Here is a 23,131-nt window from a genome sequence, read left to right as displayed (position 1 = left end):
CCCCCAGCCCAGCCTTCAAATCCCGACCCCAGAGGACAGAGTGAGCTGAGCCCCAAAGGATCTTGCCTGACTGGTTGCTGGGAGATATGGAAAACTCCAGAGGCAGAAACCCCTCCCGGCCCCCAATCGTCTGCTACCAGTTTTTCCCGTGGAGCTGCCCAGAGCTTGAACATCCTGCCCCCAGGGAGGCTGCTCTGCCCCTGGAGCACAGCATCTCTCGCCAGGCCATCTCCAGGCAGCCAAAATACTTAACGGCTTCACCATGCCGTCACCTTTCCTGGGTTGCAGGCCCTTGAGCAGCGACAGCGGGAGGGGGGAGGGCGCTTGTGCCTGTTCCCCCCGGCTGGCCACTGCAAGAACAGGAGGCTGGTCTGGATGGGCTGGGGCACCGATTCAGCCGTACTCCTCGCCTCCTTAGTGCTGCCCTCCGGGAGCAGTGGCGTGGAAATCTGGGTTGCCCCTTGCAAGGAAACTGTTTTGGCACAGGGTGCTACAGCCAACCATTCCCCGTCCCGGCCAGATTCCCAGAGCCCCCCCCCCCCACTCACAGGAGACAAGTGTGGCCCCGCTGCAAGTGTGGACTTGGTGTTCAGGCAGATTCTTCAGCTCTTGAGTTTCGAGTCCACAGTCTGCCATATGAGGAGGGCCTCCCTGTTTGGCCACATGGATTTGTGGACAAACTGGTATCGTGGAAGTTTGCCCCGTCTCCAGTGTCACCCCCCACCCAATGAGTGGCCCCTGCCATAGTTAGGGAGCAATACATAAATGCACCCCACCGTTCATTTTAATGTCTGCTGATTCTCTAGCCACATTTGCCTCCTTATAGAGACTGGCTCACTTGCTTCACTATGCAGCCTGGATATTGCATGACTTCCTCGCTGGGCAAGAAATCATGCTAAGGATTCCCATTGCTTTCCAGAACGAGTCATTTGCACGCTTGTACTGCTCTCACTATTTATTTTATTTTTTTGCAACCCTCAAGCCCAGGGCTGAAGTCCAGCTGTAGACTCTGCCCCCAAACACACAAGATTTGGATTTTTAAAATAAAAAAATCAGCTCTAGCTCAAAAGGAGTTTTGCAAGAGTAACAACTTGTAGATTCTCAGTCACATTCTCTGTGAATTCCTTAGCTGAAAGACAGGCTACACAAATGAATGATTTAAAAGTTTGGGATGATGGGAGCTGAGGGCCAGCAACATATGGAGGGCAACAGACAGAAGAAAACTACTTCATAGAAGCATGAGAGTTGGAAGAGACCCTGAGGCTCATTTAGTCCAACCCCTGCAAGGCGGGACTACGCAGCTGCCCCGTATGAAGATCGAACCTGCAACCTTGGCGTTAGCAGAACCATGCTCTAGTCAGCTGAGCTATCCAGCCTTAAGGAGTTGCTGCAAGAGGCCTGTCTGATCTTTTGAGCACGCTAGTGTGATTCTTACTGAAGAAATGGAGGTATAAGCTAAGCATGTGCGCTTCAGGGGGAGAAATCAAGTACAGTGCTACAGCTCTGAAGAGCAAGCAGTTAAGTTTGCTTCCAAGACATGCTCAGATCTCAGCTGGGAGTGACAGGTCCAGTCCTGGGCACTGAAGCTCAGACAGGTGGATAAGTCAGGACACAGGAATGCTGCAAATCTTAAGGGGGCTGTGTTTAGATTAGACAAAAGGGGGGGGGGCAGACCCTGTGGCATTTGTGCTGGTTGCTCTCACCCAAATAGGATAATGGCAGTTAAAAAACGGGCGCCACTACAGCACTCCTTCTAAGAACAAAACCCCAAATAATTTATCAAATGCCAGGGAGGTAAATTCAGAAAGAATGTGTGCCTTCATCAGAGACTAAAAGAAGAAAAAGCTACTGGGTTCAGGTTACAGGGCACCTTTGCGGAGACAGGAGGAAGGGCCACAATGAGCCAAGACCCCCTTCCCTGCCCCAGTTACGCATCTCCTGACCTATGGAGAGAGGGGGGAAGTTGCTTATCCCAGCCCACACTTGTAACTCTAAAAGGGGGCTGAACTTGCAAGATGGAGCTGCCTCAGCACGCACGTTTCCACACAGGCAGCCCTGCAACACACACTCCAAACAAGAGCCTCTGAGCCAGGGGTGTCCACATCTCTTTAATAATAAGCACGCACTGCTGCCCCCCCCCCCTCAGCACACGGGGAGAAGCGCCTCCACTCCCAAGGCTACCAGGCACTGGTATGGTAAGGACCCAACAAGCTGCTTCGAGCAGCCTGGCCCAGGGAAGGCCAGCTCCCCACTCCCAGCCCAGCTTGGTTGGAGCAGGGAGCAGGGGTCGGCAAGAACCGTTTCATCCATGCAGCCAGCAAACCCCAAACCCAGTGCAATCCCCAGGGGGAGGGAAGGAAGGAGGCAGCCCCCCCCCCCCCCCCGAGGAAGAGCTGCACCTTGTCACCAAAGGTTACGGAGCGCAGCGGGAGAAACACGCACACACACACAACTGCTACGGTAGTCGGGGTCCGGCAGGTAGTCCAGGCCCCCCCCCACCCCCCAAGAGACAGGGCACTGTACAAGTCCACAGAAGGCTCCTACGGAAGCACCCAACCCAGAGGGCAAGAGGGGGAGCAGACCTTTGGTCACAAAGCTGGAAGAGAGCTTGAGGGGCGCACTACGGACTGCCTAGGCAGGGAAACAAGAAACAGAGCGTGAGATCTGGCTATGGGCAGAGGGCAGTGTTGGTGCTAAGGCGGTAATTCTCCACAGTGAACTGCAGGGCGCAGAAGCCCTTCCTGCCCGCCTCCTGCTGCCTGACGCCAGGAGGGCGGCAGCGGCGGAGTCCCGGGGGTCAGGAAAGGGCCGTCCCCGTAAAGCAGGGAGGGGAAGTCAGCCAAGCACGGCAGGCGCCCTTCAGACAGGCAACGTAGGCGAGGAGGCGGCCAGTTCTTCGGGGTCGCCTTCCGCCTGCCCTGCACACAGGCTCTGGGCCTCGCTGCCCGGGGGAGAGCAGGGGACCCCTTTGGCCAGCAGGTGGGCTGCCTCCTCCTCGCTGTCCTCGCCAGCGGCCTCTTCCTCGTCCTGCCCGCGCCCCACCTCGATCCCCGAGTCGCCCGTCAACCGGCGGTGGCGGAAGTGCTCGCCCTCGTCATCAGGCCCTTCGTCGCTGTCCGAGACTCGCCGGGAGTCGCCTTCGAAGAGCTCCACGCTGGAGGAGAAGAGGGCGTGCTTGGGGGGTGCGGGACAGGGCGCCGGCTTGCCCGCCAGCTCCCAGCTGCCCCCCGGGCTGCTGCTGCCCCCGCCGGCCCCTTCGGCATCCGCCTCGCCCTCGCTGGGGGTGCTGGCCTCCGTGGCCGACAGAGAGGTGCTGCTGGGCGACGTCAGGCAGCTGGACTCACAAGAGCAGCTGGTATAGTTCTCCGAGCTGCCCGTCAGAGTCAGCGTGCTGGAGCCCAGGCGGCTGGCCGAGCCTCCCAGGATGGCACTGTAGGGGGGTGGCGGGGTGGTCGGGCGATGGGCCACCTCTTCGTAGGCAGGCAGCTTGAAGGAAGCCAGCATCCCTGCAGAAGGAGAAGGCGGGGAGGAGGGCAGAGAGACCGGCTCAGCACCACCCAGGACCGCAGAAGCAGACGGACTTCTGAGAGCTGGATCAGCAGGAAGGGGTGAAGCAGCCTGGGAGTCATTTTGGACTCACAGGTGCCCATGGAGGCGCAGGTCAGTTCTGTGTCCAGGGCAGCTGTCTACCAGCTCCATCTGGTAAGCAGGCTGAGACCCTATCTGCCTGCGGACTGTCTCGCCAGAGCGGCGCATGCTCTGGTTATCTCCCTCTTGGACTACTGCAATGCGCTCTACGTGGGGCTCCCTTTGAAGGTGACCCGGAAACTGCAACTAATCCAGAATGTGGCAGCTAGACTGGCGACTGGGGGCGGCCACCAACACCACATAACACCGGTCTTGAAAGACCAGTACGTTTCTGAGCATAATTCAAAGTGTTGGTATTGACCTTTAAAGCCCTAAATGGCCTCGGTCCAACTCCAAGGGCCTTCTGGCGGTTCCCTCACTGTGAGAAGCAAAGCTACAGGGAACCAGGCAGAGGGCCTTCTTGGTAGTGGCGCCCGCCCTGTGGAACGCCCTCCCATCAGATGTCAAAGAGATAAACAACTACCTGACATTTAGAAGACATCTGAAGGCAGCCCTGTTCAGGGAAGTTTTTAATGTGTGACATTTTAATGTATTTTTAATCTTGGAAGCCGCCCAGAGTGGCTAGGGAAACCCAGCCAGATGGGCAGGGTACAAATAATAAATTATTATTAAGTGGCAAAGCAAACTGCTCTGCGTGCCACAGCTTCTGGGCTTGAGGGCTGGCACCGCTGGGTTGTAGAAGACCTGGAGAGGCCCTGCCAGCGAGCGTAGATTAGGGATCGCTGGCCTGTAGGCCGCTGAATGTTGCTGGCCTCCAACCCCCATCAGCCCCAGCCAGCATGGTCAATAGTCAGGGATGACGGGAGTTGTAGTTCAGTAAATGTTCTGCAGTCTAAGGGGTGTGTGCCAAGTTCTGAAACTGACAAAAAAGTTGCCACCTTCACATCAACGGAGGGGCACTGACATGAGGCTCAACTGCTGGCTCTGGAGGTTTCCTCCCTCAACGCTTCTCCTTAAAACAGCATCGGCTGGATATGATTTAAACAAAAAACACCCAGAACTAGATGTTCTGGCCTAGTTGACCCAATCTCTTCCAGTCCCCTAGTTCACAAGCCTTAGCTGCTGGCTTGAAATGTCTGAGGCCACAACAGAACGGGAAGGGCCAGAACCGGTTCCAAAATGGTGGCAGGTGAGGCAGCATTTGGCACCATCAGTGGCCAGTTACTGACCCTCCTTTCTATCAATACCTAATCCATCTTTGGAGATGGCAGAATTCTTTGCCATGTGTTTTCCTTGTAGCAAGGAAGTCTACAGTTCACATTTCCTCAAGCTAAGGGCATTTTCTCTGTAGTTTTAATGACAGCCTCCACAATGTGTTGATCCAAGTGGAGAAGCCATCTTCTTGTATATTTTTCCTTTCCTACCCCGCATGCCTCACAAAGTATTTTCTGTAATTTATTCTCCACTTCTCCTTCTGCATTCAACTTGCACCTCTGCCCCTCACAAATCCCTGTTAGTTTCTTTCACCCTTTGTCCTTTGATTCTGTATTTGTTTTTTTTGCTCCTGTAACAACCTTCCTCTCTTATCCCATTCCTGTCTATTCCCTATTTATCACTCTTAATATTTATTATTGCTACTGGTTGTCCTTAAACCCCTTTTTCCTCAGAGAGGGGGCCTTCCTTCCCCTGAACTCCTCTGTCTCCCAACGACCTTTCATCAGCTGGCAAAGGGGTGGCCCAGAGGCCTGCCAGCCGGTCCCAGAGTCTCGTTTGAGAAACAGGCTCTGGCTGCAGGACCTGAGATCTCTGGGGATATTGGCTCAAGGTGCCAATGGCCCCTGCTGCCCTCACTTTTTGCTCTCCTCCCTCCCAGCCCCGTGGCACTGCCTCACCCGCTGCCCCCGCAGGGGCCGGGCAAGGCAGAGCCCAAGAGAAAAGGCACTCACTGAGATCCATCATGGACGGGGGGTAGTTGCAGGCACCGTGGTAGGCAATGAGGTTGATCTCCCGCTGCCGCTGCTGTTGCTGGAGGCGCAGTTTGGCCCGGCGGTGCCTGTAGGCGCAGCAGCAGCTGAAGAGGATCAGGACAGTCCACAGGAGCCAGAACCCTGCCAGGGAAGGGGCGAAAAGGGGGAAGGTCAGCTGTGGAGGAAACAGGCCGCTCTGGCCCTCCTCTCCTAGGTTGTTTGGGGAGAGACAGCTGCTGCTGCCTGCCAGTGTGTAGACAATTCTGAGCTAGACGGACCAAGGCTCTCTCTCTCAGGAGAAGGCAGCTGTTCAATACAGCCTATTCAGATTCATGGGGACTAGAATCCTGCATTATTTTAAGGTTACGAGGCACAGCTGCCAGTCAGCGTAGACAACATAGAAAGCTGTTGATGTGCTGATCTTTGATTCTTGTTTCCTCCCTGTCTCCTTTCCTGTGTCTCTGTTTATTTAAAAGACAGTAAGCCTGTGGGAGTAGAGGCTGCCTTGTTCGGATGGTATGTGGGCCCCTTGGGGAGCTTGTTTGCCTGAAGAGAACCTTGGGGAGGCCGACAGGGACGTCAAGGCAGAGGCGCTAAAGAAATAACACACAAGCAATACTCAGCTGCGCAACAGGTCTCACTTGGCATAAGGCACTTTCCAAGGTTTCTGTTAAATACAGCCTTTTATATGGAATCATGAGAACTAGAATTTTCTTTGAGGAAAACCAGAGTTCAGTGGCTGAGCACCTGGTTTTCCAAGCAAGAGGACCCCCTGCTGAATCCTGTGTCAGACTGGGACAGCCTGCCAGCCTGAAATCTTGGGCGTTGCTGCCAATCAGTGTTGGATTTCCTGAGCTAGATGGGTCACTGGATCCGGCTCAACGCAAGGCAGCTTCCCACGCTGCTGTGAGACAGAGGCCTCTTCCTCCTTCCCAGCTACTCACACCAGAGCTCGTAGTAGTAGATGCAGCAGCCGGTCTCCCCGCAGCAGTGACCCGTCTCGCACACGTACGGCTGGTCGTTCACCCCAGGGCAGAACTCACGCGCCTGGACCAGAGAGAAGAAGGGGACAAAGCTGGGAAAGGTTCAGGAAAAGGGCACCGAAAACGCCCAAGGGCAGAAGAGGCAAGAGGTGACATGACAGAACTGTATAAAATGATGCATGGGGAAGGCGGAGAGAGTAAAGTATTTCTCCCAGTCTCATCATCATCATAATTTATTATTTCTACTCCGCCCATCTGGCTGGGTTTCCCCAGCCACTCTGGGCAGCTTCCAACCAAATATTAAAAACACAATACAGCATTAAGCATTAAAAACTGCTTTCAGATGTCTTTTAAAAGTCAGATAGTTGCTTATTTCTTTGACAGCTGATGGGAGGGCGCCACCACCGAGAAGGCCCTCTGCCTGGTTCCCTGTAACCTCACTTCTTACAATGAGGGAACCGCCAGAAGGCCCTTGGCGCTGGACCTCAGTGTCCAGGCAGAATGATGGGGGTGGAGATGCTCCTTCAGTTATACTGGGCCGTTTAGGGCTTTAAAGGTCAGCACCAACACTTTGAATTGTGCCCAGAAACGTACTGGGAGCCAATGCAGGTCTTTCAGGACCGGTGCTATGTGGTCTCAGTGGCTGCTCCCAGTCACCAGTCTGGCTGCCGCATTCTGGATTAATTGCAGTTAACACGAGAACCTTTATGCCAGTAAGTTTCTGGGCTGGTTTTAACCTGTAACGCCTTAAATGGCTCAGCACCACCAAACCCCATGGTCTGCCTCTCCCCACCTGAACTGACCTGGACCCTGCAAATATCATCTGAGGTCCTTCTTTGTGTGCCTCCTCCATGAGAGATCTAGAGGGGCAAGACAAGAACAGGCCTTTTCTGCGGTGGCTCCCCGCTTGTGGAATGCGCTCCCTAGGGAAGCCTGCCTGGTGCCTTCGTTACATATCTTTAGGCCCCAGTCGAAAACATCCCTCCTCTCTCAGGCCTTTGGCTAACTAAACAAAGTATGGTCTTTTAAAGCGTGGGGGGGGGTATTGGTTTTTGTTTGTTACTATGGTATGTATTTTTGTGCTTTTATATTGTAAACAGCCCTGTGATCTTCGGATGAAGGGTGGCATAGACGTTTAATTAATGAAATAATAATATTGATAATGGAACTCCAATTGACATCCTATGAAGCTGTTGCTGCTCCCCCAAAATTGCATGCTGCCCTATATCTGTAGATTTGGTCCTCCTTCATGCACCACATATCGTCTATGGAACTCGCTGCCACAGGAGGCAGCGACAGCCATTGACCTGGCTTCAAATGGAGGCTAGGCAAATTCCGGAAGGAGGAGAGGTCTGTCCACGAATCCAAGAGCCACGAGGCCTCTGCTCTGCATCCCACAGCTGGAGGGAGCCAGGCTTCTGCATCCCAGCTTCTGGAAATCTCAGGAGGGCGCTGCTCCCGGATTCCCTGTAAGAGGCACGTGCTGCTCGACAGAGACAGCTCCTTTTTAAATGTTGTTTTTATTTTTTAATGGATGTCATTTTAAATTGCGATTGATATTAATACTGTAATTTTAGTTTTAGATTTTATGATTGATGCGGAAATTGGTTTTCCATTTGGTTGCGCCCCTTTTGATGTGCCCTATTTGTTGCTTATGACTTTTGTTATGTTGGTATAAATCTTGTCATGTGGTAAGCCGCCTCCAGCACTGCTTAATCTATGGAAAGGCAGCCTACAAATAAAAGGATGAAGATGATTGTTACGGAAATTACGGGGGGGGGGGGGAGTGAAGATGATGAGGAAGATGAGGACCTGTTTGGCCGCCCCTGGGAAGAGGCTGCTTTGCCCAATGTCCCTTGTGCCCTGCCTACAGATCCCTCCATAGCTGTCAACGTACAGATTTGAAAATAAGGGACCAGCAGCCAAAATAAGGGATCAACAATGACTTTGATGAAATACATATTTTGTTGCGTGCAAATGGCTTGAGATCCCTATGAGATCTCCATCAATAACCATAGAGCATCTCTTCAACACAAAAAGCAGCGGCAGTTTGTTGTGGACCAAGGGCAGCTGGACGTGGAAAGGGCCCCGTCGCCTTCAGGAGCTTATTTCAGGACGTCATCAAGAAGGGACGGGGCGCTGGGATGCGGGACTGTCCCGCCAAACAAGGGACGCTTGACGCTATGGATCCCTCCCGGCGGAGCCTCCCGGGCCAGAGGCAGTCTACCCCCCCCCCGCGGCCCCCTACCTGCCGCTCCCGGCCGAGCAAGGCGGCCCAGCCGGCCTGGGCTTCCCTCCCGGGCGGAGGCCTCCTCCGCTCCATGACGCCGCCGCCGCCTCAGCCGCCTACAGCCTTCGCGGGCGCCCAGACGCCGCCCCGGCCTCCTGGGGCCCGGCCGCCGCCTCCGCCCGCTGCCCCGCGGCGCCTCCGGCCCTCATTGCCGCCCAGGCCGCCCAGGCCGCCCGGGGCTCCGGCTCCGCCGCCTCAGCCCAGGCCGCCGGCCCCGCCATCACTCGGGGCCGCGGCTCCCGCCCCGCCGCGCCCGGCCCTCCAATCGGCGCCTTCCGAGGGGCTGGCGGCCAACCGGCGCCCGCGCCTCCGTCCGGCGGGGACCAATCGGCGGCCGGCTTCTCCCATAACAACAGCAGACAAAGAGGCCACGGGCCCGCCCTCCGCGGCGACGGAAGGGGCCTCCAGCCAACGAGCGGAGACCGCCTTCGTAACTGGCAGCCACGCTGGCCAAAAGCAGCGCGAGGGGCCGGCCGAAGAGCCGATGGACAGCAGGGCCGTCCAAGGGGCGGCGGAGCTTTGCGGAAACAACCCCTCGCCGGGCCCTCCCCCGGGGCGCTCTCGGCCAATGCGATGCGGAGGGGGAGGCGCGGGTTGAGGGAGCCGGCCAATGGCAAGCGGCGACTCTCGCCTCCTCGGGGGAGCGCGTGAAGCTGCGAAAGGAGCGTTTCAGCGCCTGCGCAGAGAGAGAGAGAGAGGGGCAGCTGTGCTCTCGTCTGAGAGGTCGCGCGAGAGGATGAGCTGGGCCTGGAGCCGGAAGTGGAGCCTCCCTCGAGTAGAAGGAATGGTCGCGGGGAGGTGCGCTTGAGGCCGGCGGCTGAGAGGGAGCCGGAGCCGGGCGGAGTAGGGGGCAGGGAGCCGGGAAGCGGGGCTCGGCTGTGGTGGAGCTTCCTGTGGATGCTGAAGGGGGAACTGGGCCTTCCGGGCCTCCAAGGAGGAAGGGAACCGGGAGAGGCCTGTCAGGCAGCCGCTCCGAGGCTCCTCCCTGGATGAGGAGCAGACCAGGCCTGAGCGTCCGGCGCAGCCCTAGCCTGATGAAGATAATTATTAATATTATTATTAATATTTTCAAAAAAAAAATATTGGTTTTCACAACATTATAAAACAAACAAACACATAAGACAAGCAAACATAAATCATAGCCTTATTGACAGTTACTCTTATTAACATTGTTAAGTGACTTCCTCGCTTCCCCTTGGTTGAATTTCATTGCATGTCCATTTAACGGTTTTCCAAATCGCAGTTCTTATAAAATTTACCGTATTTTTTGCTCTATAAGACTCACTTTTCCCCTCCTAAAAAGTAAGGGGAAATGTGTGTGTGTCTTATGGAGCGAATGCAGGCTGCGCAGCTATCCCAGAAGCCAGAACAGCAAGAGGGATTGCTGCTTTCACTGCACAGCAATCCCTCTTGCTGTTCTGGCTTCTGAGATTCAGAATATTTTTTTTCTTGTTTTCCTCCTTCAAAAACTAGGTGCATCTTGTAGTCTGGTGCGTCTTAGAGAGCGAAAAATACGGTAACTTAAACATTAACATCCTTAAATCTTCACATTATGAAATTAAACATATTAATTCATCACTTAACATAAATAAAATCCTAAGCCAATTAAGTATCTGCAAGCAGTTTTCAGTTAATTTAACGAAGTATTCATTAAATTTAATCCACTCTTCCTGATACTCCTCCTCCTTCTGGTCACGGACTCTTCCAGTTAGATCAGCCAGCTCCAAAAAATCCATCTTCATCTGCCATTCTTCCACAGTTTATTATTAATATTATTATTTATACCCCGCCCATCTAGCTGGGTTTCCCCAGCCACTCTGGGCAGCTTCCAACCAAATATTAAAAACACAATACAGCATTAAACATTGAAAACTGCTTTCAAATGTCTTCTTTAAAAAGTCTGAGTTTATTTCTTTGACATCTGGTGGGAGGGTGTTCCACAGGGCAGGCGCCACCACTGAGAAGGCCCTCTGCCTGGTTTCCTTCCGCCGGCCCATGTCTGGGGTCTGAGCAGGGCCAGGTTTAGGTCTGATGTGGCCCTCAGCTCCTGAAGGTAATGGGGACCGATATGTCCAGCTGTCCTTTGTCAACAAATTGTCACTTTTTTGTGTTGAATAGATGCTATATGGTCATTTATAGACCTAATAGGTATCTCAAGCCATTTGCACGTAACAAAATATGTATTTTATCAAAGTAATTGTTGAGCTGTAATACAATTATGTATATTAATAGCGAAATACAATTAAGAATTTTTTGGGGGACCCCAGGAGAGAGGTGCCCTAAGCTATAGCTTGTTTAGCTTATACGTAAATCTGTCACTGGGCCTCAGCACCACAAGGGCGGGGGGGGGGGGCTGAGCTGCTCCTGTGCCCAAAACCGCCTGGGGCTCCATCACAGCAGCGTGGCATCTCCACAGAACTGCCCCGAAAGAGGGCAGAGCATGTTGGCTCCTTTGCAGAGGCTGCCAGTCATGTCAAAGGAAATCATTGACGTTGATGATACAGGAAGTCTGCATCATTTTAAATTCTCTGCCTCCTACCCAGGACCTCCTCGTCCTCACTAGGGATGCAACGCCTCAAGGAGGTCAGAAAGCGTCTCAGCAGGAATACAGCTGGCAAGGAGGCAGCCTGTGCGGGTTGGAAGCGTTTTCCTTGTGGATCTTCAAAGCATATCTGCAGAAATTGCCCTGCCAACTTAGACAGCGATGACAAACTGTCAGCAATCCAAGAAACAAAAGCAGTGGGCTCGTTTTGTTCGGCCTTCAAGCGCCACTCGGGGTGACATCATTCTGTGTAATTCCTCTGACTGCCAAAGCAGTTTCAAATTCAGCTTTTCTTGGCAAAGAGCATGGGTCACCATGCCACGGAAGTGTAAGCATGGCCTTGGGTTTATCAAGAACATTTTGTATAGGCCACCTTTTGAAGCATAGCTTGGTCATTACACAGCGGAAAATACAATGCAAAAACAATAACATCAGTATTAACTGATATCTGAAGAAGTGTGCATCTGAAGTGTGTATCTGAAGAAGTGTGCATGCACACGAAAGCTCATACCAAGAACTAACTTAGTTGGTCTTTAAGGTGCTACTGGAAGGAATTTTTTTATTTTATCAGTATTAACAATCACTGTAATACTGGTCTGCCTTACAAGGGCTATCACAAGGATTACTGAAATGTGCGTGCTTTGAAGCCTTGAAGTATACGTTAAGGATAGACAACAATAAAGATTAGTGTGTCTTGAAAACTGAAAGACAGAATCATTTATTTTGCAAACACAAAATTAAACGTATTAAGAATTTCTATTAAAATGTGATATTACCCAATTCATGAGACGTGGTTATTAGTTCATGCTGCCGGGCAGACTGGTTAGTTTATTGTGGTTTAAGGAGTGCATTTTAAAGTACCGTATTTTTCGCTCTATAACACGCACCTGACCATAACACGCACATCGTTTTTAGAGGAGGAAAACAAGGGAAAAAATATTCTGAATGAAACAGTGGACGTATCATTTTTGTGCTTCATGCTGTGGCCACAGACATGTGATCTGATGGTGAATTTGGGGTGACCCAATGCAAAGATCCTGAGGATCCATGTGGATCCATGCTTTGTAACCACATTTTAAGTGGGGAGGGAAGGAAAAACACAGAAGGCTAAGAATGCAGGAGAGGGCTATAACGTGAGGAAAGGAAGGCAAAAGTTTCCCCCCACCCACCCACACAAGCCAGCCAGCGTGTGCTCTCTCTCTCTCTCTCCCTCTTTAAATGGAAGAAAGCATATTTGAATGCTGTGTGTCTCCAAAAACAAAAAGCAGGAAGTCAAATCAGAATTTTTAGCCGAACCTGTAGTCTCTCTTCCCTTCACAAACATTGTTCCTCCGGAGCAGGGAGAGGATAGAAGGACGGACGCTCTGCTTTCCCTCTCTACTTGCCTGGAGGGGAGGGGCTTCCCCTGCTCTTTGTTCGGACGCTCTGCTTTCCCTCTCTACTTGCCTGGAGGGGAGGGGCTTTCCCTGCTCTTTGTTCGGACGCTCTGCTTTCCCTCTCTACTTGCCTGGAGGGGAGGGGCTTTCCCTGCTCTTTGTTCGGACGCTCTGCTTTCCCGCTCTACTTGCCTGGAGGGGAGGGGCTTCCCCTGCTCTTTGTTCCGTTTGAGCAAACACAGCAAGGAAACAGAGAGGGCGGGCAGTAAGACCCTGAGGCAGAATGCAGGAAAGCAGCCACTTCCTGTATCACGGAGCTCCCTTCTCCCTGAAGCGCGGTTTGATTTTTGCCTTATTTTTCGGCTCCAGGGACCACACATTCGCTCCATAACACGCACAGACATTTCCCCTTCCTTTTTAGGAGAAAAAATCTGCGTGTTATAGAGCGAAAAATACGGTATTATCTACTTCAGTCTCTCACAGTGGTGCTTAAAATCTAAGCAAATTTTGGAGTGGGGTCATTGAGGGACACAAAAGTCTTAGATTGTGCAAACTGCACACTCAAGGTGGGTGTCTCTGCCATCAGTTGTGTAGGTCTGTAATGTGTGTTAGTTGTTGTGCTAGAAAAATACAGGTGAGCCCATCCCAAGACTGGTAGTTTGAAATTTGGTTGGCTTCTAACACAGTAGCTCCCACACCTCTTTCCATTTTGTCCTGCTGCTGCTGCGGATATTATTATTATTATTGTTGTTGTTGTTGTTGTTGTTGTTGTTGTTGTTGTTGTTGTTGTTGTTGTTGTTGTTGTTGTTAAATGTATACACAGTCCTTTGGAATATAAGAACCTTGCAGCTGGATCAGGCCAAGGGCTTGTTGAGAACAGTATTTTCTTCTCACAGCAGCCAACCAGATTCCTGAGAGACACGGATTTCTCTGCTTCTTCCCAGATTTGCCGCCTGGACCTCCGTGCTTGGCTCCAAATAGACTGCAGTTAGTTACCTGACCTAACATGGGAAGGGGAGGCAAGAGACATGGCATCCCTGCAGCAGTCCTTTCTAAAATGGTTTGTGAAAACCACACCAGTGTCTCTCCCCCCCCCCCCCCCCCCGGTCTGGCCACCCCCACCACTAGCACCTCTAGAGCTCCCTGTTAAAGGAAGGGATGAAAAAACAAGGAAATGATGAGACCAGCCATATGCACTTCTGGGTATCTTTTATCTTTGCTGTGTCTTTTGTTACAATAAATAAATCACCAGTGGAACCATGTTTCTCTAGGGCAAAGTAGATCTGGGCAAGGAACCCAAGATCAAACACCTGGTTCCTTCCTGTCTTACACAGGTGTGAAACGAAAGGAGAGGCTCCGTTTTACAACTGGGAAGGGTTTTTTCTCCTTCCCCAAAGATCCAGGGCAAGACTCCTGAGGTTGCCTCCTGCCCATGTCAACTTCCTGTGCCACCACAGTAGCTGCAGCAGGAGTGATGCTACGTCTTCTCTGTCAAGAGCAGCTGCCAGGAGTGCAGTCTCCGCTGGGTCCCACATGAGAGAGGCACTTGTCTCTTCGTGCCACAGGGCCAGTTGCCTTGCCACCCTCGGTCACTTTGCCAGTCCAGTCAGCAAAGGCCGCGAGACCCATGTCTGAGCACTACAGAGAGACAAGGATGTTCAGGACCATCAAAACAGCCTGCCCAAGGCCATCTCCACATTGGGGCTGGGGGTGAAGGTCTTCCGCATCCTCCTTTAGATCACAGAGGTGGCATTCCTAGAGGAGTTCCAGGCGCACAAGGTGGTCCTCCTCTGGCAAGGATGGTGGCGCTTAGGCTGCCACCTGCTGGAGCAGCAAGTTCTTCTTGTAGCAGGCCAGGCTGCAGAGCGGCACCCCAGTGAGGGAGCAGGAGTACCGCTTGAGGTTGGGACACCCCCCGACTCCGCAGGGGGTGGGCAGAGGCACGGCAGGCGGCAGGGAGGGCAGCAGAGGTGCGGAGACCCCCAGAGGGAAGGAGACCGTGATCCCGTCGGCAGCGTTGCGGTAGGAGACCATCGGGGCGGCGACTGCTTTGGCCTTGCGCTCCCGCAGAGTCTTCACCTTGGCCTTGCTGGTCTTGGTGAGGCGCTCGATGGTCTGGTTCTTGTTCTCCTCCGCCTTCTTGGCCGCCTGGAGGCGCCGCTTGCGAGCGCGCTCCTCTCGCTTCACCAGCATCTCCTCCGTCAGCTCCTTGGCCTTGTAGCCCATCGGAAGCTCCAGCAGTGGCTGGCTCTGTTGCTTGTGCAGGAGGGCTTTCTGGAGGGCAGGGAAAGAAAGAAAGAAAGAAAGGGAGCGTGAAAGATCAGTGCAGAGGCTGGCAGCCAGCAAGGCCCAGCGGCAGCTATCGGGGGTCACGGAGATACAACTCTGATGGCAGATTTTATTGCATCAATGGATGAGTTGAATCCTGACAGGATAGAAGTACTGTTCTTGGGAGACGGGGTGGGCTGGTGTGGAGGACTCCCTGGTCCTGAATGGGGTAACTGTGCCCCCAAAGGACCAGGTGCACAGCCTGGGAGTCATTTTGGACTCCCAACTGTCCATGGAGGCACAGGTCAATTCTGTGTCCGGGGCAGCTGTCTACCAGCTCCATCTGGTACACAGGATGAGACCCTCCCTGCCCACAGACTGTCTCTTCAGAGTGGCGCATGCTCTGGTTATCTCCCGCTTGGACTACTGCAATGTGCTCTATGTGGGGCTACCTTTGAAGGGGACCCGGAAACTGAAATTAATCCAGAATGCGGCAGCTAGACTGGTGACTGGGAGCGGCTGCCGAGACCACATAACACCGGTCTTGAAAGACCTACATTGGCTCCCAGTACGTTTCTGAGCACAATTCAAATGTTGGTGTTGACCTTTAAAGCCCTAAATGGCCTTGGCCCAGTATACCTGCTTACGGGACCACCTCTCCTGGTATTACCCTCGGAGGACCTTAATATCCATAAATACGAACACCCTAGATGCCCTGGGCCCTAAGGAAGACATGAGCCTCAACCAGAGGCAGGGCCTTTTCAACACTGGCCCCGGCCTGGTGGAATGCTCTGTCTCATGAGACCAGGGCCCTGCAGGATCCGATTTCTTTCTGCAGGGCCTGTAAGACAGAGTTGTTCTGCCTGGTCTCTGGCTTGGAATCAACTTGATCTCCTCCCCCTCTTTCTTTTTTCCTTTCTCCTTCTGTGATGGAACTCCTATTTGGGGACTTGCCTGGCTTTTTTCTGGCCCATGTAGGACCAGTCTGGATACTTGGCCTTGGTGAAGATTTGACGTTTTCACCCCCAAAAAGTTTTTGATTTGAGTTTCTACTGAAATGAGGCTGCATTTTAATGTTGTACTTAATCTTGTTTGTTTTTAAGTTGTATTTTGATCAATTGTTTTTACCTGGTGTTATCCGCCCTGAGCCCGGTATTGGCTGGGGAGGGCAAGGTATAAATAAAATTTCTTTTATTATTATTATTATTAGACACTAGTGCTGGGATGGGGCTGCCTGTAAGGAGGGAGAGCAAGAACAAATTCCTGCTCCCACCCCCTGCAGAAGCATCAGTCCCTGACAGACTGAAATTAGAAGCCCCATCTCCCAGGCAGGCAGGGAGCCACAGTGGAAGCAAACCGGCTTTGGAGGCTGAACACTCTCACTCCTAAAGGAAATACCGTAACAACTCTCACTTTCAAGACAGATCAAGGTCCTGCATACTGCCGTTTGGTCTGGCCCTGTTTTCCTTCTGGATCAAGTATTCCATCAGTTTAAGCTGCCCCAGAGTCCTTCGGGGCCTCCCAGGCACCACGTAGCAGAGCACCAAAGGCTTCCTCCGCTTCCCCAGCGAGGAGCCCCGTCCGTGCTCCCCAGCGAGGGCTGCCGTAACAGCTTCCTCCTCCTTACCTGCCGGGCTGTGAGCAGGGATTCGTCCACCTCCTTCTTGAGCTCCCCATTGTCATCCAGCTCCCCGCGCTCCAGGGCATCCAGCCAGCGCTGCTCCTCAGTATCGAGTTCCGGCAGGGGAGACGGCTCCAGATTACTGTCCTCATCTGCGTTTGTGCGCAAGAAAAGGTTGCCTTAACTTTGACTTGCAACATTGGAGAGCTGGGGGGGGGGGAGGCATCTTATATCACTGCTCCACCTGCACCTCCCGTATCTACTGCCAGGGCTGTGAGGGACATCAGTAGCAGCCGCCAAGGAAGGACGGCCCGGCCTTTGTGCGACTGACAGCCAGCTGCTTCAACAGCCAGGGGATTCAGCTGCAGAATGATATTTGCTGCAACACCAGAGAACGTTGGGATGGGAGATTTTTATGCACCTTTGCCCCGTTTTAGTGATTATTGTGTTACTGCCTGTTTTCTTTTGTTATAAAAGTTTAAGCCACCTTGGGAAATTTGGTTAGTAAGCAGGGTATAAATACTCCTAAAGAATGAAGCTACTGTTAATGAGAGTAGAACATTTTCTGCAGTCTTATAGGCAATCACAAGATGACGTTTCAGTTCATTTTGGAAGCAAGTGACAAACACACTGGGGCCATAAAGTAACAGAAGGAAACTTGGGAGCCGCCCAGAGTGGCTGTGGAAACTCAGCCAGATGGGTGGGGTATAAATACTAAATTATTATTATTATTATTATTATTATTATTATTATTATTATTATTATTATTATTATTTATTTACCATGAGTGAGTGGACAATTGCTTTGCTGTTTTGCAAGTTTAAAGTGGTTTCATACTCTAACTGTGTTTATGGCCATGACCCATCTGTCATAATCAGGCAGCTAATCTTCCTGTCCTCTTTTGGGGACCACATTGCAGCACAGCTTTGTCACCTTACTAAATAAGCGGCCCTACAGCTGAACTAGCTAATGTAGAGAAAGATACCACACTTCTATACACCAGCAAATCTAGAAGAACTCCAGGAGCTCCCTCCAGCTGTGGCCTCTGCTACTCCAAAGGGTTTCCCCAGGAAAGGCATCACTCACCCAGCCATGCCCTATATTGTTCAATGGGCACCCCTTCCATCGGCTCATCCTCATCATCCACAACCATCAGTGGGGAGGGAGAGCGCGGCCTCTCAGGAATGACGGTAAAGGTTGGCACACTGGGAAGACAAGAGGAAGCCAATGAATTCATCCCAATAAACTGGAGGACCCAAAGATTAGCTAACCCCAGCTCTGATGGGGGAATGGGTGGTAGGGAGGGGGTCTCCAGGCAAAGCAGTTATGGATCAGAAAAACCTGGAGGGCACAACTGAGCTAAGTCCCTTCTCCCTCTGAGAGGTTTGAGCATTTTCTAGAAACAGGGCAAAATTCTCTCTTCTAGGCTGTGTGGCAAAGAAGAGGTGGTTTCAACATCGCTTGGAGTCATACGTCTTATCTGAATGGCTTAGATTTTACATATATGTTAGATATGACATGCACCATATGCCAGTGGTTTGCCTACAACTCCAAGAAATAAATCCAAAGGTTTCAGAGGAAATTAGAATTGAGAAGGGAAGGGTGCCCACTTTCCCCTCTGCTGTTTATTTCAGTCCTGGAGGTCTTGCTAAGTATGATTAGAAAGGATGAACAAGTCAAAGGTATTAAAGTAGGTTCGAAACAATATAAATTAAAAGCCTTTGCTGATGATCTAGTTCTGACATTACAAGATCCAGACTCCAGTGCAGTCAAAGCACTGGAGCTGATACAAGAGTTTGGTCAGGTAGCAGGATTCAAATTAAACATGAGCAAAACCAAAGTAATTGGGAAAAATCTGGATAATGAAGAAAGAAAACTATTACAAGAAATAACGGGCCTAGATTTTGTGAATAAAGTTAAATTCTGGAGATCCTGCTACATGCCTCTTAGTGCCCAAGATCTGTCCTCCAAGCTTGATCTTCAGCTTCAGCTGAGGCTTTGGCAGGGCGGCCAGAGGCTCCACGGGCGGCAGGCCCCCCTCCTCGCGGTGATGCCTCTTCTTGTGCCTCTTCTTGTGCTTCTTGTGCTTCTTCTTGTGGGATCCATGGTTGCTGGACTCATCCTCTTCTCCTGCGAGCAAGCAAAACGCCATAGCAGTCAGCAGTCAACAACCTCCCTTTTCAACCAAGCCTTTGGCTTTTAATTCTCCGCAGCCTTTTAGAGCAGGTGAGTGGTTGAAATGTGTTTTCTTGGTTTTCATGTCTGCATGCATTATGATATATGTGGAAATGGTTTTCCATTTGGCTGTGTACTTTTTGAGGTGTTTTATTGACTGTTTATGATTTTTGTTACGTTGGTAATTGTGTAAATCTTGTCATGCTGTAAGCCGCCTTGAGCGCTGTTGTAACTATGGAAAGGCGGCATACAAAGAAAATGTTGCTGATGATTTTGGATAAATGCAGGGTAAAGAACAGCTTCTATCCGTGGGCTGTTAGGCTGCTGAATGGAAAAATAACAATAGGGCAACTGACTTTGGGGTTTGGTGGGTGTGCGTCAGTAAAGGAGGGGAATTAAGGCTAAGAGAGCTGAGTGGGGGGTGCTCATGTAATCTCACTCTATACAAGTTGTACAAGTGACAATAAAGTATTTCAGTACACAGTGGTACCTCGGGTTAAGAACTTAATTCGTTCTGGAGGTCCGTTCTTAACCTGAAACACCACTTTAGCTAATGGGGCCTCCCGCTGCCGCTGGAGCATGATTTCTGTTCTCACCCTGAAGCAAAGTTCTTAACTCAAGGTACTATTTCTGGGTTAGCGGAGTCTGTAACCTGGAGCGTATGTAACCTGAAGCGTATGTAACCCAAGGTACCACTGTATACAAGTTGTACAAGTGACAATAAAGTATTTCAATTCAGTTCATGATGATAATGCACGCTTGTTTGTTTGTCAAATCATTTTGCAAGTTGCTTTGAGTTCCCGTCGCGAAAAAGTGACTTATAATTTTAATAACGGACAGCAAAGGCCTAGGCCAGGCAGAGGCAAACTCTGGACCTCCAGATGTTCGGGACTACGATTCCCATCATCCCTGACCACTGGTCCTGTGAGCTAGGGATGATGGGAATTGTAGTCCCGAACACCCGGAGTTTGCCTCGGCCTGGCCTAGGAGCTGGGAGAGACCGGGGTTCCAATGACGCGGGCCCGCCCTCCCTCGCCGGGCTGTTGTGAGGACGAGAGCCAGGCCCGCCGCTTGGGGCTCCCGGGAGGAAAGGGGACCGGGCCCAGGCAGACCCGGAGGCCTCGGGAGAAGCGCCTCCCGCCCCGGCCTCGCTCGGCTACTCACCCCGCGCGGCGCCTTCCATCCGGCCTCCGGCCTCCGCCCTCCGCCACGACTGACTCATCCAGCCGGCCCGCCAAAGACGCGGCGGCTTCCCGGGGGGACGCAATTGCGAGCGGACAAGGCCGGCGCGCGCAACTGACGCACTTCCGCCCCGCAGCTGGCGCGGCCAGAGTGACGTCACACCATAGACAGACTCAGTCACAGACTTAGTAATACAGACTCACGCAGGGTCGCTAACTTCCGGGTTCGTTTGATGCTTAAAATCATATAGACTCAAAAAATGCAGAGCGGGAAAGGGAGCCAAGGGTCATCTAGTCCAACCCCGTGCCATTCTTAATTTGCTATTAATTTATTAAATTTATGTACCGCACATCCTATTCCCTTTTAAAAGATGGCTCTTTTTTCATTAGTGGGACTGAAAGAAATCCTGTAACAATATTATTATTTTTTAAAATCTAGACCAAAGAGCAGAGTTGACTATAAGGACATAAAGGTCAGAAGTTGAAGATTTAAAGTGCAATAGAAAGACTTGAAAACCTGTCGAAAGGATGGAGGGAAGTCACAAGCTCGGCAGAGCAAAGCGTATATTTGTTAGTTATTGGACTGATGGAAATACTGTCTTATAAAACAGAAATTAATAAAAATTATTTTAAAAAATAAAATATGGCTCTTTTGGGCACAGCCGAAGAAGCCATGACAGACAGCCCAGAAACCTCTGCTGAAAAAACCCCAATGAATGGGAGAGTTGGAAGGGACACGATGATCATCTAGTCTGACCCCCTGCAATGCAGAAATCTCAACTAAATCATATATGGCAGGTGGCCACCCAGTCTGTGCTGAGAAACCTCCAAGGAAGGAGAGCCTCCCACCTCCCGAGAAGTTCTGGTTTTTATTTATATATTGAATATCCCTTCGTGCAAAAATCTCAGGGCAGTTTACAGTAGAAAAACATAGACAGATACATAATAAACTGTAATAAACAAAATCTGCCCTCATTCCCTTATGGGGGACACAAGAGCCCTTATAGAGTCCTTTGTAGGTTCTCCATCGGTAGGAGAAAATAGCAGAGGCCAAGCAGAGAATATTGAGAAGCAAAGCAACTTGTAAACCTGATCTTTATTGATCTGTTGCAACAGGGTCTCCTCTCACACGCAGGAAAGGAGGAGGACCCAGAACCAAGGTGTGCCTGCTCTTATATAGACATTTAAATTTCTTGCCCTGGAGCTCAAGACCACCCCTCCATACATCATACCTACATCACAGAAGGGGTGTAGCTCAAGACTGCCCCCCACAAACATCAAACCTACAACACAGAAAAGGTGGTCTACACCAGAAATTTGAATGCTGTTGTTTTTCCTGTCTGCCAGTTTCTCTGATAATGCCTTTTCTGATTGACTTTCCTGGTAGTCTGGCCATTCCTTTGAGATGGCGATTTCCCAATTCCTCACCTCCTCCCTCCTTGCAGAAAAAACATTTGGTCAGTTGAGGAGTCAAAATGGTTTCAGGGCGGTCTTCCTGTGCTGCTCCAGACATGTGGTTGACATATCTATGTACGTGCTTGGCTGGTACATTTATGAACATTTATTTTATATATATATATAAGAGCTTAATTTTTTATTTCAAGGGAAAGTGGCCCCCAGGCTGACAGAGGTTTCCCACTCCTGCAAGGAAAAGGCAGATTGGCCGCTGCTTCAGAAGATCCTGTTAGCAATCAGAAACACCAGCACAGACTCTTTTCCGTTGCTGCTTTGCCATCGCCCACCTGCCTGAGACTCGGTGGGGGGGGGGGGCTTGGTCCCTTCTTCACAGCATCCTTGAGGGGTGTGGTGTTTGACGGAGTTTCATCAAAGCAAACCTAAACCATTCCCTGTCCCCCATGAGGCAGGGAGTCCCACAGGCAGGACCCCCCCCCCCCCCCGTGCAGGCATCAGCTTCAAAAGAGGACAAATTCAGGAGGGCTGTCAGTGGCTCCTCGCCAGGACACCTTGGCCTCCGCAGTCAGAATCTGCAACACTCCTGAATCCCAGTGGCTGGAAAAGTCGGGGGGGGGCGTTCTTGAGCTCCAATCCTGCTTTGGGAGGCTGGCCGGATCCAGCCCAGGGGCTCCTCTGAGTCTCCCTTTCCTGCTGGGCCCAGGCAGGAAGTCCCACTTCTTTGCCAAAGGAGCATTCTGCTGCACCAAACCGGATGAGCAAACCGGAGGCAAACCCCAAAGGGCACCAGACCCCCCCAAAAAAGACACCCCCGCCTGTGGAGCGAGGTTGGACTCTGGCCCAAGCCCAACAACAGCCTGGCCAGGCGGACTCCCAGCAGAAGCCCCGGAAAACAGAGAAGCACAGAGACGCCACAAGGCACACCTGTCTCCCAGGACGTTTCTGAGCACAATTCAAAGGGCTGGTGCTGACCTTGAAAGCCCTAAATGGCCTCGGTCCAGTATACCTGAAGGAGTGTCTCTACCCCCATCGTTCTGCCTGGACACTGAGGTCCAGCTCCGAGGGCCTTCTGGCGGTTCCCTCATTGCGAGAAGCCAAGTTACAGGGACCCAGGCAGAGGGCCTTCTCGGTAGTGGCACCCGCCCTGTGGAACGCCCTCCCACCAGATGTTAAACAACTATCTGACTTTTAGAAGACATCTGAAGGCAGCCCTGTTCAGGGAAGCTTTTAATGTCTGATGTTTTAATGTATTTTTTGTTATGTACTGAAGTTCTCACCCTGGGCCAGCAGGGGGATACTGTAGATATGCAAATGAAGGATCGAAAAGTGACCTTCAGTAATTGGATAGTTTTGTATGCAAATGAAGGATCGAAAAGTGACGTTCAGTGATTGGATAGTTTTAGTATTGTCAGAGCTGCTTGAAGATCCTAGCTCACAGAGGATCACGCTAGCCAGCGATCATTAAGTAAAAGTCTTTATTGAATTACAGTTTCCATTCTCACGCTGCTGCGCGCAAACTCTACGTCTAGTAGCTAGATCGGCGAAGCTCCGTCTGAGTCTCCGCCCCGTGAGCACCAACTTAATATCCTAGCCTTGCTCCACCTTTTCCGCCTGACTGTCCTCCTCTGGGTCCCTCTACCCCCCGGGGCTTCTTCCTTCCGGGATTCTTCTGACGCTGACCCGGACCCTCCTGCCTCCTTGCGCCGGGCTTTAGGACCTGGTTCCCT

General features: G+C 51.6%; 4 protein-coding genes across 7 annotated transcripts in view; 1 reads left to right on the top strand and 3 right to left on the bottom strand.

Moving 5' to 3' along the window:
* LOC308594245 (programmed cell death protein 4-like) overlaps positions 1–23,131 on the top strand; it is a 157,321-nt gene that overhangs the window by 25,500 nt on the left and 108,690 nt on the right. The window lies entirely within an intron of this gene.
* TTC31 (tetratricopeptide repeat domain 31) overlaps positions 1–23,131 on the bottom strand; it is a 102,667-nt gene that overhangs the window by 60,470 nt on the left and 19,066 nt on the right. The window lies entirely within an intron of this gene.
* WBP1 (WW domain binding protein 1) lies at positions 2,096–8,942 on the bottom strand. The gene is made up of 4 exons (XM_081207314.1): positions 8,787–8,942; positions 6,500–6,602; positions 5,535–5,696; positions 2,096–3,506 (listed from the first exon to the last, which is right to left on the bottom strand). The coding sequence occupies exons 1-4, from the start codon at positions 8,859–8,861 to the stop codon at positions 2,860–2,862; spliced, it is 987 nt and encodes a 328-aa protein (XP_081063440.1). The 5' UTR covers positions 8,862–8,942; the 3' UTR covers positions 2,096–2,859.
* INO80B (INO80 complex subunit B) lies at positions 13,939–20,109 on the bottom strand. Its single transcript, XM_081207501.1, has 5 exons — positions 19,975–20,109; positions 18,579–18,765; positions 17,722–17,840; positions 16,642–16,787; positions 13,939–15,020 (listed from the first exon to the last, which is right to left on the bottom strand). Exons 1-5 carry the CDS (start codon positions 20,030–20,032, stop codon positions 14,556–14,558), a joined length of 975 nt encoding a protein of 324 aa, XP_081063627.1. The 5' UTR covers positions 20,033–20,109; the 3' UTR covers positions 13,939–14,555.

The sequence above is a fragment of the Podarcis bocagei genome (genome assembly GCF_964188305.1).
Source record: "Podarcis bocagei genome assembly, chromosome: 9".
Lineage (NCBI taxonomy): Eukaryota > Metazoa > Chordata > Lepidosauria > Squamata > Lacertidae > Podarcis > Podarcis bocagei.
Note: the sequence above shows the minus strand (reverse complement) of the source record. Positions and strands in the feature narration are given on the sequence as shown.